This window comes from Nomascus leucogenys, chromosome 7b, assembly GCF_006542625.1.
Source record: "Nomascus leucogenys isolate Asia chromosome 7b, Asia_NLE_v1, whole genome shotgun sequence".
Classification (NCBI taxonomy): Eukaryota; Metazoa; Chordata; class Mammalia; order Primates; family Hylobatidae; genus Nomascus; species Nomascus leucogenys.
In genome coordinates, this window is record NC_044387.1 from 105,269,917 (window position 1) to 105,284,771 (window position 14,855).

The 14,855-nt window shown below is 42.5% G+C and overlaps 1 protein-coding gene across 1 annotated transcript; it reads left to right on the forward strand.

Moving 5' to 3' along the window:
- Positions 1 to 3,404: 3,404 nt before the first annotated feature.
- Positions 3,405 to 13,243, forward strand: LOC100601189 (eukaryotic translation initiation factor 2 subunit 2-like). Its single transcript, XM_030815188.1, is given in 4 exon segments — positions 3,405 to 3,447; positions 6,594 to 6,796; positions 9,371 to 9,433; positions 12,119 to 13,243. Coding segments are annotated over 4 exon segments (1,434 nt in total).
- Positions 13,244 to 14,855: the final 1,612 nt, after the last annotated feature.

Genomic DNA, 14,855 nt, shown 5'->3' on the forward strand with positions numbered 1-14,855 from the left:
CTTCCATGCCAGGCTCTTGGGAATGCTGTGTTTGAGAGGCCAAGAAAAGTCCCAAGTACCTTTTCCCTTAGGCGATTGGTCAGCACACTCAGCCCTGCTGACTCTTCTCCAGTGAAAGGTTGGTCCTTATCCTCCCCAGGTGAAGGGAAATGTGTAATTGTAGCAACATTGTCCCCATTCATACAAACCTGTTTATGGAATGGCTTCAGAAACCCTAGGTATGAAATGCTGACCAAATTATATGGAATGTGTGTTCTACGTTTTCTCTGGACTTCCGTTAATTCCCATAGTCAAATAATACCATTGCTAGAGGCATTAATTATATCATCACTGAGAGGCATGGTGATGAAGAACATGGCCCTGGAGCTAGACTGCTGGGCTGGAGACCAGGCTCAGCTGTTTTCTGGTTGTATGACCTCCAGTGCACGGTTTCACAGCTCTGGGCTTCAGTTTGCACAAGTGAATGGGACAGTTGTGCCTATCCCACTGGTGGTGGGAGGATTCAAGAAGTTAACAGAGCAGCAGCTGGATAATAGTTTCAACCCCATAGCTGTTAGCTATTAGAACTGAAATCTGGCCGAGCACCGTGGCTCACACCTGTAATCCCAGCACTTTGGGAGGCTGAGGTGGGCAGATCACCTGAGGTCAGGAGTTCAAGGCCAGCCTGGCCAACACAGCGAAACCCTGTCTCTACTAAAAATACAAAAATTAGCCGGGCATGGTGGCGGGCGCCTGTAATCCCAGCTACTCAGGAGGCTGAGGCAGGAGAATCCCTTGAACCCAGGAGGTGGAGGTTGTAGTGACCCAAGATTGACCCAAGATTGTGCCACTGCACTCCAGCCTGAGCGACAGAGTGAAACTCTCCATCTCGGAAAAAAAAAAAAAAAAAAAAAAGAACTGAAATCTGTGTGAGATTTGGATATGGATGAAAACTGTATCCTTTGAAATTAGTTACCTACTTAACAATATTGGATTTTTGAAAAAATTGTTTATGTTGTCAATTCACTGCCTTCTTTTTTTTTTTCCTTGAAGCAGTCTGAATTTTAGCATTTCCGTCTTTTTTCTTTTGTTTTCCAGGGCGAGTGACTTTAAAGCACTTCCCTCTTTGCATCAGGGAAAATATTAAGAATGGAAGAAAGGAACCTGTGTGGCAGTGTGCGCCTGTAATCCCAGCTGCTTGGGAGAACAAGGCGGAAGGATCACGCGAGCCCAGGAGTTCTAGGCCAGCTTGGGCAATGTTCAGAGACCCCATCTCTAAAAAATTTTAAACAGGAAAGAAGACAGAGATCTTTTTTAGTGCTGGGATTACAGACATCAGCCACCATGCCTGGCCCAGAGATCTTTTTTAGAACTTGCTAAGGATCAGGTACAAAGACGCCTCCAGAAGATCCAGGTATTAAGAGTGCAGAGCAGCCACTGGGGTGGAACAGGGCAGAGGATTTGTCTTAAAGATGCATTCACTCAACAAACAAACTGTTTGGAGTGGGCTTCGTGGAGCTGGTGGAAATCAAGAGGGGGCCACCTCACCCAAAAGAGCCTCTTTGGCGCCTCCCAGCGCCTGTCACGGTGGTAGGTGTTTTCACACGCAGTCACTCCATTCCATCCCCACAGTAACCTCCGCAGTAGGCATCATTACACACAGCCTGCAGCTGAGGGCCAACACAGCTTCTCCAAAGCCACAGAACTATTCCATGGCAGCACCAGGACTGCAACCACAATGTGTCTGCTTTCCAGTCCAGTGTGCTTTCTTCGATGCAGCAGCTGCTAAATCAACAACATTTTCATACTCTCTTAGAATAGTAAGGTCTAAGGCTAAGTTTAGAAATACTCTTCTCTCCTGGGGTAAAGTTGTAGTCCTCCTTGACTTCAAAACTGAGCAGTTGAGTGTCCCAATGTAGTCTTTAAAATTCAGCTTTAAAAAAAATCACATCCCTTTCCGTTAACAATTTTTTTTTTTTTTTTTTTTGGAGATAAGGGAGCACAGTGATGTAATCATAGCTCACTGCAGTCTCAACCTCTGGGGCTTAAGTGATCCTCCCAACTCAGTCTCCTGAACAGCTGGGACTCCGGGAACATGCCACCATGCCCGGCTAATTTTTTTGGTTTTGTAGAGATGGAGCCTTGCTCTGTGCCCCAGGCTGGTCTCAAACTCTTGGGCTCAAGAAATCCTCCTGCCTTGACCTCCCAAAGTTCTGGGATTATAGGCATGAGCTACCACACCCAGCCAACATCCCTTTTAAACTATTTGCCAAAGCAATGCATGCTCACATAGAAAGGATAAAGCAGACACAGAAACACCTGTCCCACCATCCAGATATAAGCACTGCTAGCTTTTTTGATATGCTCCCTTACAGTTTTTTTATGCACACACGAATTTAAAAATACATCTTCAATAGCTAATACACTTATACGGGACAAAATGTTAAATATAGAAAAGCTTATGTGGTGACAAATAAGCCTTCCTCTGGTGTCTGTCCCCAGCCATCCAGTGCCCATCCTAGGAAGCAGTCACTACTATCAGTTCTTTGTGTATCCTTTAAAAGATAGTCCACACAGTCACATAAACTGAGTAATTTTTAAATTCTTGTTTTTTGAAAGCAGTATATCATTTTATGAATAAATACAAACACATATCTAATTTTCCTTCTCCCCTAGATCTGACTCACCGCCCGTCTTACCGCTTTCCCGGCATTTCACACTCAGATTCGTCCAAGATGTTGACAGCCAGTCAAAATCACCTTGAGACAGTCCTTGCTGGTCAATCCAGCGTGAGAGGAATCAAGTGGTGAAGGCTTTTCCCCATAAACATCCCACCTGAGAGAGACAAGGGATCTGAAATGACACATTGCTGCGTCTGTCCCCAGCAGGGCTGCAGGTGTACCGGGGTGTGAGGTGTTGGATCACAGCTCTGTGTGCAGCATCCTTCCAGTAAACCAAGTCTTCCTACGTGGTAAGGGTCACTGGCCCATTCCACTCCCTGACAATTCTGTCGACTAGAATACCTGCAGTTGCCTGAACTTGCCGAGCTCTCCCCGGCCTTTGCAGAGACTCCTCTGCCTCGAGTCATCCCACCACCACCCCAGCAGCCTCACCTCCCTTCTTTACCTGGCGAACTCCAGCTTCCTCTTTAGGGTGCAGTCTCATCTCTTTTGGGAAGCTTCCTCTGATGCTCCACCTGCTCCCCTCCCGATCCCCATGAGACACTGCTGTTTCTCTTCATAATCTGTGCACGAACCCTGCCCTTCATTTAACAAATGCCTGTTAAGTGCCTGCACGTGCCAGGACTGAGAGGGCTGGAAGCAAGGCAACAATGTGCTGATAGCAGTTAGAGGCTATCGAGGAAGGCATTAAATACAGTAAGTAATTATTAAAGCGTGACAAGTCCAGAAGTGGAACTCTGGGGCATGGGCAGAGGGGATCCAGCTCAGAGGCTCTCAACTAGTCGAGGTGAGGCAGAGAAAGTTGCATGTCAGCTGATACCAGAAGAAAATGTAGGAATTAACCAGGTGAGATGGGAAAGAAAAGGAAGAAAGAGGTTTCAGGTAGAGAGAACATCTCTGTGAGGCTCCAAGGCATGCAAGGGGCCCTTTTGAGGAGCTGGTGGTTGTCTAGTGTGGCCTGTGAGTTGTTGGAAGACTTGATTAGATGTGCCTTTCAATCTCTGGCTTCCGTGTAGAGAGAGAACTAGAGAGGAGTAGCACTCGAGATAGGGACCAGTATTTGTAGCATTTACGTGGGATTCCTCTAGAAAGAGTTGAAGCCCAATATCCACTTATTTCGGTTTCGTAATTCTGCACTATTTTTGACGGTTGACTCATCTGTGAGCTTTTTAATAGGGCACTAGATCATACTCATGTTTTCAACCCCAAAACTTGGCACAGAGTCTGGCACAGAATATGGGCTCGAGAACTGTCTATAAAAGACCAATGGAGCAATTCCTTATGGTAGCTTAAGCTCTAAGATGAGGCTCTTTTTTTGTTAAACTGAGTAGAGCAAGAATGCAACACAAAATGGAGTCTCCTACTATTTCTGATAAAATGTACATTTAAGGCCAGGCACAGTGGTTCACACCTGTAATCCCAGCATTTTGGGAGGCTAAGGTGGGAGGATTGCTTGAGTCCAGGAGTTTGAGACCAGCCCGGGCAACTTAGGAAGACTCCCCTCCACAAAAAAAAATATATATATAAATATATATGTGCGTGTGTGTGTGTGGGTGGGTGTGTGTGTGTGTGTGGGTGTGTGTGTGTATAATTAAAACAATAGCATCTTTATTACACAAATGCCAATTTCCAAACTTCAAAATAAATGACAAGTATTTTCCATAGTAGTGGAAGCAACTCAAAGATCCAACCACAGGTGAGTGGTTTCTGGTAGCCACTGAAATTGATCCTGAGGAAGCATGTGCTTGACATGGAAATGATAACAATGACTTCTATAGTAAAAATTATACATCTATAAGAACAGGGGCCAGGCGCAGTGGCTCACGCCTGTAATCCCAGCACTTTGGGAGGCCAAGGAGGGCAGATTACTTGAGGTCAGGAGTTTGAGACCAGCCTGGCCAACATGGTGAAATTCCATCTCTACTAAAAATACAAAAATTAGCCAGGTGTGGTGGTGGCCATCTGGAATCCTAGCTACTCAGGAGGCTAAGGCAGGAGAATCAATTGAACCCACGAGGCAGAAGTTGCAGTGAGCCAAGATCGTGCCACTGCACTCCAGCCTGGGCGACAGAGGGACTCTGTCTCAAAAAACAAAACAAAAACAAAAACAAAAGAATAGGCCGGGCATGGTGGATCATGTCTGTAACCCCAACACTTTGGGAGGTTGACGCGGGAAGATCACTTGAAGGCAGGAGTAAGACCAGCTCGGGCAACATAGCAAGATCCTGTCTCTATTTTTAAATGAATAAATAAATTAATAAAATAAAATAAAACAAAATAGGCCTGATGTAAACATGGCCAAATTGCACTGCTAAGTTATGGGGATAGGATTTTGAGAGTTAGAGAACAGAATAAAGAGAATGTAATGCCTCATAGGAACTAAACACTTTAAAACATCTTTTTATTATAAAATAAAACAAAGATACAGGAAACTACACAAATCAAATAGTGGCTTAATGATTTATCTTAAGGTGAACAGCCTTGTAACCACCACCCAGGTCAAGATAGAACTTTGCTCCTTCCCTGTGACCTCATCCCAACCACGACCTCTTTCTCTCCAACTAGCTAACCACTATCCTGATTTTTATGGTAATCATTTCCATGGATGTTTTTAAAACATAATTTTAACACCCAAATGCATCCCTGGACCGTCCAGTTTTTGTCTCGCTCATTTGAAAGCATTTGGCATGTTTTTCAGATCTCTTCTAATCCACACATTTCCCTTCCATCTTCGTCATTTCCTTACAATCCATCTGTTGGATCAATATATTGGCTACTTGGCCTGGACGGTCACAGAGGGAGGATATTGCTGCTGGTGGAGCTGTAGTGAGCTCCGTATGTTCCTCCATCTTCTCTATTCCTGCAGCTGGATCCAGAGGCTGGAGCAGACTCAGGTTTCATCCGTTCGGCTAACCTAAGTGCTTTGTTTCTGAACAACTGGAATGAAGTATTAATAAGTCTTCATTTCACTTTGGCCCCTTCAGAGTTGTTCCCAGCCTTGCCTGTCTGCCCGCCTCCCGCGTTCCCGTTGCATCCTGTCCTGGGCTGCCAGTCACAGACATGCTCTCTGAGCCCCCTCACACCCCTGTTGGCTCTAAGAGCTTGCAACGCTAATCGGTTCCTCTCCTTGGACAAGAGTGACTATCTCGTCTTACTTCCTTAGGCAGAGCTCTCTGGCTTATTGAGTTGGGATTTTCCAGTCCAGTCTATTCACTGACACTTCACCTACAAAGTGAATAGAGAGTGATTCTCTTCTTCACTCAAATACCTCAACCGCTTCCCCATTCATTTCCCAAATATTACTTTCAGTCACATTGAAGGAAAAAAATTGACTTGAAAGTTTAAAACTGCTCCAATGACCTCATTTACAATTCTGACATGCAGCTTGAGATCACCTTTTAACTTCTGAATGCACTTTTGGCCCAGAGACATTTGAAACATCACAATTATTACCCATTACTGTCATTGTCGTATCCTATGATCCAGCTGATCAGAAATGAAGTTTGATCTGGGTAGTGGATAGCTTTTAACTGCCATCCTAATAATTTAGATTTATGGAGCATTATATTTTGAAGAATTAAAAGTACCTTGTCAATTCATTTTTCTGGAAGTGAAACAACAGATCCTAATTTTCAGAGCAGACCGAGCCAGGCACTCAGTCCTGCCTACCATAGCACTGGCACTCCATCAGCCTGGGCACCTCCCTCTCCTTCTCCCCCTTGCAGTCCATCACCAAAACCTTCAATCTTTCCACTTGTCTCCATATCCTGTGATACTCTCATAGTTCAAGTCACTATTTCTCACCTTTGCCACAGCCTCCTAACCGGGCTCCCGGGCTACATTTTTGGCTTCTCAGAATCTGTTTCCCACATAGCAGTCTGAGTGGCCTATTTAGCTGGAGCTTCGACAGTGTTTAACCTCTCATTGCTGCAGGTAAAACCCAAGCTCCCCCCCACAGCGACAGGACTGTGCTCCACTCTTGCCCTCCTCCCTACCCTCGTGGCTTTCTGCTCGCCACGTCGCTGCCTCTGCACCTGCTACCTTGGTCTCTCCTGGTGCCTCAGAGCACTCCAGGCCTTATCAGCACAGGCCTTACAACGCCCGTCCCACTCCCCTCACCACACTCACCAGCAGGTGTCAGCAAGGCTTTCCTGGACCACCTCCCCTTACCCACCCAAATATCTGGTGGTAGAAACCTGTTGCTTTTTTCTCCTTCAAATTACTTACTGTAATTATTTTAAACTGTCTCAAAATATGCATAATATAAAATTTACCACTTTAATAACTTTTAAGTGAACTGTTCTGTGGCATTACATTGCTGTGCAACTGAAACAGACCCAATAGTCCCATAGACAGTTTGTTTGTTTGTTTGTTTGTTTTGTTGGTTGGTTGTTTTTGATAAACATAGAAATAGACCCTTGTGGTCTTAAAGCTTATAACTTACATTTGTTTTATCTGAGTTTCTTCCTCAGGAAAAGACTCCCAGACCTCTTAAAAAGTATCAAAGAACTGAAACTCACCAGATCACTACATCCAGATAATGAGACTCAGGCCCCTCATTCACCATGATGGGTTCCTTACCCCTTCCAAGTTCCTGTTTTCCCGTACATGGTTACATTTCTTCCCTGCTATATAAAGCCCTAGTTTTAGTTGATCAGGGAGATGGATTTGAGACTGAGCCCCCATCTCCTCAGCTGTTGCACCCAGTTAAAGCTTCCTCCTGGCAGTACTCGCTGTCTCAGTGGTTGGCTTTCTGTGTGGCGAGCAGCAGGATCTAGACCACACCCCTGGCATTTGGTAACACGACTATCACCTCCATCCATCTCAATAACTTTTTCATCTTCTCTAACTGAAACTGTACCCATTAAACACTAACTCCCTATTCCTGCTTAGCCCAAACCCTCTGGCAACCACCATTCTACTTCCTGTCTCTATGGATGCAACTACTCCAGGAACCTCATGTTAGAGGAAGCATATGATAGTTGTTCATTTGAACCGGGTGCAGTGGCTCACACCTATAATCCCAGCACTTTGTGATGCCTAGGCAGGTGGATTGCTTGAGGTCAGGAGTTCGAGACCAGCCTGGCCAACATGGCGAAACCCCATCTCTACAAAAAATACAAATTACCTGAACATGATGGTGTGCACCTGTGGTCCAAGCTACTCAGGAGGTTGAGGTGGGAAGATTGCTTGAGCCTGGGAGGTGGAAGTTGCAGTGAGCCAAGATCATGCCACTGTATTCCAGCCTGGGCAACAGAGTGAGACTCTGTCTCAAAAAAAAGCAAAACAAAACAAAACAAAAGGTGCTCATTTGTAACTGGCTTATTTCATTTAGCATAATTTCTTTAAGATCATCCAGGTTGTAGTATGTATCAGAATTTCCTTCCTTTTCAAGGCTGAATAATATTCCATTGTATTTATATACCACATTTTGTTTATCCATTTATCCATTAATGGACATTTAGGAGGTTTCCATCTTTTTGCTATTGTGAATAATGTTGTTATAAACATGGATATACAAATATCTGTTTGAATCTCTGCTTTTAATTTTTTGTGTATATACCCAGAAGTGGAATTGCTGGATCTTACAATAATTCCATGTTTAATTTTTTGAGGAACCCCCATACTGTTTCCCGCAGTGGCTGCACCATTTTATATTCCCACCATTAATGCAGAGGGTTCCAGTTTCTCCATATGCTCCCCAACACTTGTTATTTTCTGTTTTTTTTAATATGTATAATAGCTATTCTAATGGGTGTGAAGTAGAGTCTCATTGTAGTTTTGACCTGTAGTTCTCTGATGCAAATCAAATGTTCTATTAATGTTTAACATCTTTTCATGTGCTTATAGGCCATTGGAATATTTTTGGAGAAAAGTCTATTCAATTGACATTGAATTATTGTATGATCCAGCAACTCCACTTCTGAGTGTATACACAAAAGAATTAAAAGCAGAGATTCAAGTTCTTTGCTTATGCTTTTTTGTTGTTGGGTTGTAAGAGTTCTTTGTATATTCTGAACATTAGCTCCTTATCAGATATATGATTTGCAAATATTGTCTTCTATTCCATGGGTTGGCTTTTCACTCTGTTGAGAGTGTACTTTGATGCATAAAAGTTTTTAATTTTGAAGTCCAATTTATCTATTTTTTCTTCTATTGCTCGTTCTTTTAGTGTCACATTCAAAAATGACTCATAATGTTGTTATATATTTATTTGAATGTTTTATTACATAAATGCCTGCCTTCATAGACTATAAGATATACAAATACTGAAACCTCCATTTTGGTCACCATCATATCCCCAGGACCGATCCCGTGACTGATGACTAGTAAGTGTTTCGTCATATACATTTGTAATCTGATAAATGCATATCTTCTGATACTTTTAATTTGTGATGTTAAATGATACTTGATAACATATATGAAAAAATATTGATTAATAAAGGTGATATATGTGTGATATTTAATTCTCACTGAAAATTCACACTAAGTTAATTTAAATCAAGCCACATATAAAGTTTCAAGAAGTGTTGGAGAAAAAAACACAACAGAAACTGTATCAAAGGCATATTTTAAAAACATATTAGTTTTTTTTCCAAATCTTTACAGACTAAAAAATGAAGTGACCAGAAACACACCTTCCAGATTTAGTCATTTCATTTCAGATCTGATGTAACTTCGTAATATGTTTCTTCACTCTTCATTGGCAGGTATTCAAAAGTGGAATAGACCCGCTTCTTAGATCAAATGAGGGGGACAGCTCCGGTGCCCAGGTTAAGTGATAGCCCAGATCAAATGCTAACTCTCCCTTTCCTCTATGATTTCGTAAACCTTCAGGAGAAAAAGCTGACAAGTATTCATCTGCCTCGTAGATCAAACAAACCCACGAGGGATTCTCTTTCATTCTTCTGTGCTTCTGGGAATTAAAATACAAGGGACTTGTATTGTCAGCTGCAAAACAGCAGGGGGAGCTCATGAGGTTTTTAAGGCAGCTATTACTCGCCACCCCACCCCCTCCAAAAACATTGCATTAAGTACACACTTAACAGTACCAAGGAGAAATTCAAAGGGAAAAGGAAGTGCGAGTGAGCGCGTGCACACACACACACACGCGCCTGCCTTCTAATGAGAGGTGAAAATGGACACGATCCATTTTATAATAAAGGACTGACAAACTAACACTTAATTCAGACCTCTGAAACCACCTGTCGGACTATCCTTACTACCTTAACAGTCCAGTGTCCCTGTGGGTACCCAAGACCCCACCACTGCTCTTGATTCTTGACCATCTTTCTCATGTGTCCAAACTAACTTCCTAGACAGCTGGCTTAAAACCATAGTGCTTACATTTTCCAAACGTGTTTTTAAATATTCAGTGAAATTGTTTTGGAGAACAACTTAAATAGCATTTTAAAAATTAGGTTATAAACCAGAGTCGTTTTTAAAATATATGAACTATAGACCTTTGTCACTGAGGAGAAAGAATGAGGGGTCCAGGGTCTACATCGTGAGTTTTAGGGACAGGGTAAGAAGTCACTCCCTGTGAGGACAGAGTGGCCAGAGAGGAACGGAAGAGTATGTCCTATTGCGGAGAAATCACAAGTGACACTGGTATTGCTTGCCATGTTGTCCTTCGAGTCTCAACCTGGGACACAGGAATCAATGGTTAGCATTAACGAGTCATCAACAGCTCTCATTCGTGGATGACCACACACAGGGACTTGGGCTGCCGATGGACTTGCCAGGGCTAGGGTGGAGTGTGAGGTCTTACCTTTGCCCCTCCTCTATCTACAAGTATGTCTGAATCACAGATGAGCATCTGAGAACGCATCTTGAAACAGCTGTCACCTGTCCTAGAGGGGCTCATTTTTGGCATTAGGAAAACAGATTTTGGTGAGTGGCCACAAGGTCTTAAAAACTCCCCGAAGTTCAGGGCCTTTTCTTGGTTTGTGATCAGTGTTTCCCAAAGAATACAGCTCTCTCCTCATGTCATTTCAGGATGACATGAGGATGACCTTTAAAATATTGTGAGTCCTACTTGTAATGGAACAATGAGACGTGGAATTGTGAAAGGAACTAGGGTAAATATGTGACTATGTAGAAATAAGGTACTAGCTCTATTTTATGCCATTGACTTTTCTATGTCTGAACACTTTTTCAAGGGCTTTATAGGAAAGCAAACTGAAAAATAATTAAGTGTTTTCAATAAACTCCATCAAATGAATGCATGCATAAATTATGCATAATTATAAATTATATTGAATTTTCCTTAAAAATTATCTATTTGTTCTCCCAAACTATATTATAATTTATTCTTTAGAAAAGCACATATTTCCAAAGAAAAGCTATAGTAAAGAAGGACAGTCAACACATTACCTTAAAAAACTCTTTAAACAATGTAAGCTTTCTTACCTCTTTAAAAGGAAGTACATATATTCCTGGAGGAGGCATCTGAAGTTCCTTTTATCTAAATCTTCAAATTCTTTTTTCTACTGCCTGATAGTGTTTGGAAACCAAATTTTTATTTATCTTAAGTAACTTTTGAAGAAAAAAAGAATAAAGGAAGCTTTACTTATTTTCTAAATACTGATTTAATTTAGTTTTAATAAGAGGAATCTGAGTATTAGGTTCCAATTTTTATGTGAATTACATAAAATATTAAAATTACCAGAAACTCCAAATTATAATGATCTTGAAGAATTTAGAACAACCCAAGAAGTCAACATAGCTGTAGGATGTATTTCATATTAATATACTGGGCGAAAATTAGATATTATGTGTTCCTTTTTCTGTAATGTTGATCCAACTAAGTGTCACAATGAGTTAAGTAGAGTTAAGTCATGCCAATTTGCTGGGACTTGATTTCCTCTTCAATAACATGAGGGGTTTCAATTAGATGACTCTTAGTTTTCTCCCAAGAGCTAACAATTAGAACTCTGCCCAGGTGCAGTGCCTCAAGCCTGTAATCCCAGCACTTTGGGAGGCAGAGGTGGGCAGATCACTTGAGCCCAGGAGTTCAAGACCAGCCTGGGCAACATGGCGAAACCCCATCTCTACAAAAACCACAAAACTTAGCCGGGTGTGGTGGCTTGTCCCTGTAGTCCCAGCTGTTTGGAAAGCTGACGCAGGAGGGTCACTTGTGCCCAGGAGGTCGAGCTGCAGTGAGCCATGATGGCACCACTGCACTACAGCCTGGGCGACAGAGTGAGATCTTGTCTCAAAAAGAAAGAAAGAAAAAAAAAAGTACTCTGGCAACACAGGCATCCACCCCCAGTCGTTCTATTAAACTACATGAAACATAAAGGATCTACATGCTTAAGGGGCCTAGATTGCTGCCTAATTTTAGAACTAGATAGGTCATACCAGTATGTAGCTAAGTCCTTCAAAGAAACTGTGGTAGTGAGGGGAGAGCTGATGGAATTTGAAGTGTCTCTTGGTGATAGAAACTCACTTGACAGCCCTTTCGCGGAAGCAAGAGCCTAGTGCGGTTGTGGGAGAGGTACTGGCAAGAGCAGCGCTGCAGCCGGGGCCTGGGGCTGACCCGTCTGCTTCCCGTCCGTGCCGAGCCCGCTCAAGCCGCAGCCTTGTCTGGGGACGAGGTGATTTTTGATCCTACTGTGAGCAAGAAGAAAAAGAAGAAGAAGAAGCCTTTTATGTTAGATGAGGAAGGGGCTACCCAAACAGAGGGAACCCAGACTTCAGAAACAAAAGAAGTGGAGCCAGAGCCAACTGAAGACAAAGATTTGGAAGCTGATGAAGAGGACACTAGGAAAAAAGATGCTTCGGATGATCTAGATGACTCGAACTTCTTTAATCAAAAGAAAAAGAAGAAAAAAACCAAAAAGATATTTGATATTGATGAAGCTGAAGGTGTAAAGGATCTTAAGATTGAAAGTGATGTTCGAGAACCAACTGAACCAGAGGATGAACTTGACATTATGCTTGGCAATAAAAAGAAGAAAAAGAAGAATGTGAAGTTCCCAGATGAGGATGGAATACTAGAGAAAGATGAAGCTCTAGAAGATGAAGACAAGAAAAAAGATGATGGCATCTCATTCAGTAATCAGACAGGCCCTGCTTGGGTAGGCTCAGAAAGAGACTACACATACGAGCAGCTGCTGAATCGAGTGTTCAACATCATGAGGGAAAAGAATCCAGATATGGTTGCTGGGGAGAAAAGGAAATTTGTCACGAAACCTCCACAGATCGTCCGAGTAGGAACCAAGAAAACTTCTTTTGTCAACTTTACAGATATCTGTAAACTATTACATCATCAGCCCAAACATCTCCTTGCATTTTTGTTGGCTGAATTGGGTACAAGTGGTTCTATAGATGGTAATAACCAACTTGTAATCAAAGGAAGATTCCAATGGAAACAGATAGAAAATGTCTTGAGAAGATATACCAAGGAATATGTCACTTGTCACACATACCGATCACCGGACACAATCCTGTAGAAGGACACGCGACTCTATTTCCTACAGTACGAAACTTGTCATTCTAGATGTTCTATTGCCAGTATCAAAACCGGCTTCCAGGCTGTCATGGGGAAGCGAGCACAGTTCCGTGCCAAAGCTAACTAATTTGCTAATCACTGATTTTGCAAAGCTTGTTGTGGAGATGTGGCTGGACAGGTTTGCTATCAGAGTGGATATACCACTGTATTAAAAACAAGATAAAAAAGCTGCCAAGATTTTTAGCGAGTGGTTGGTTGGTCTGAAGTCCTTGCAAGACGCTGATGCTCAAGCTGTTGACATACTCATTGCCTACTTTAACACCTGTCAGAGAAACGTGATATGGGGTAAGGAGGTGTTTTTTAAAAATCCTTCATAGACTTCTGTAAAATGCAAGATAAATTAAAGTTATTATAACAGTGATTCTTTCAAAAAAAAAAAAGAAACTCACTTGACAGCAACATAAACAAAGACTTAATAAAACAAGTAGTAAATTCACAGGAAGGAAGAGTGTCCCTAAAATTTACAAATCTAATAAATCCCACACTTGCTGGGTTGATGGCTATCTCCTCCTGGCATATAGCTCAGTAACATATACAGTATCTGACAAAGTTGGCCTCTTTTAGGCTCTTCTCATGTGCTAGAAGTCCTCATTATTGACCATACCAACCACCAGTTGAATAACAGACACAATGGTAATCCCAGCTATTCATTCCTGCACTGTTGGCTCTCCCCACACACAGGTAAGAGGGCTATGCAGAATGATTCTCCAGTGGTCAGGATTCGGATCCAAGGATGTGCTTACCGTTCCCTTGTCATTATGGAAATGAGGTTCAGAAAAGGACTCATAAGTTCAAAGTTGTTGTGGCCTCTGGAAGAACACAGGGGTCTTTCTCCACTCACCCCCTCCCTTTGGGAGGGATAGATCAGGACATTGCCTTTCACTCTGGCCCCCAAGGCATTTTATCATTCACTATAAAAGTGGATGAAATATTTATTCTGTTGAGTTAAAAGGTCTTCAAGTAAGTTATGTCTAACTGGGTGTTCACTGATGATGACAAATGTTGAGATGTTGGGTATGCTAAGAAATGATATGACAAATAGGAATACCCTAACCCTTTAGACCACCCATTTTCAAGAGATTCTGAAGGACACGTGGACAAGATGATGAAACACAGCAAATAAACACTTCTAACAAGAGGAAGATTCAACCCTAACTACCGAAGCAGGGCTTGTGCAAGCTACACTGGGTGGATGGAATCTCCTTTCACCAAGTTTGGGCAGTGCGAACAGCGGAACCAAAGCAGGTCAGGAGAATGGTTCAGCCTGTTTTCCCCAAGCTCAGTCCCAGGCCTCAGGTCTATTCCAATGTAAGAGGCCAGAGCACAGGGGGCCATTTCTGAAGAACCAGAGAAAAGTGGGAACAGGACTGAAGAACCGTGAAAGAGGCCGGACTGCAGAATTGCTGTGTATGGCTGTGCATGCTAGCACCACACCGATGAACCAGGACTAAGGGATGCATGGGGCTGGATGCTGCTGTTTATTATTAGATGCATGTTTTTCTACTCCTGTTGTTTGCTGATAGAATAATAGCTTTACAGAATGTCAAAGTCAATGGTAATCATCTTCTAAAAGTTCATTAGATATCCAATTGTTAGTTTATCTATGCCTGATTGTTTTCTTACTGATTTCTGCCTTCTGGCTGAGGAAGCTACCAGGAGGTTAAGAGTAGGACCTCGCT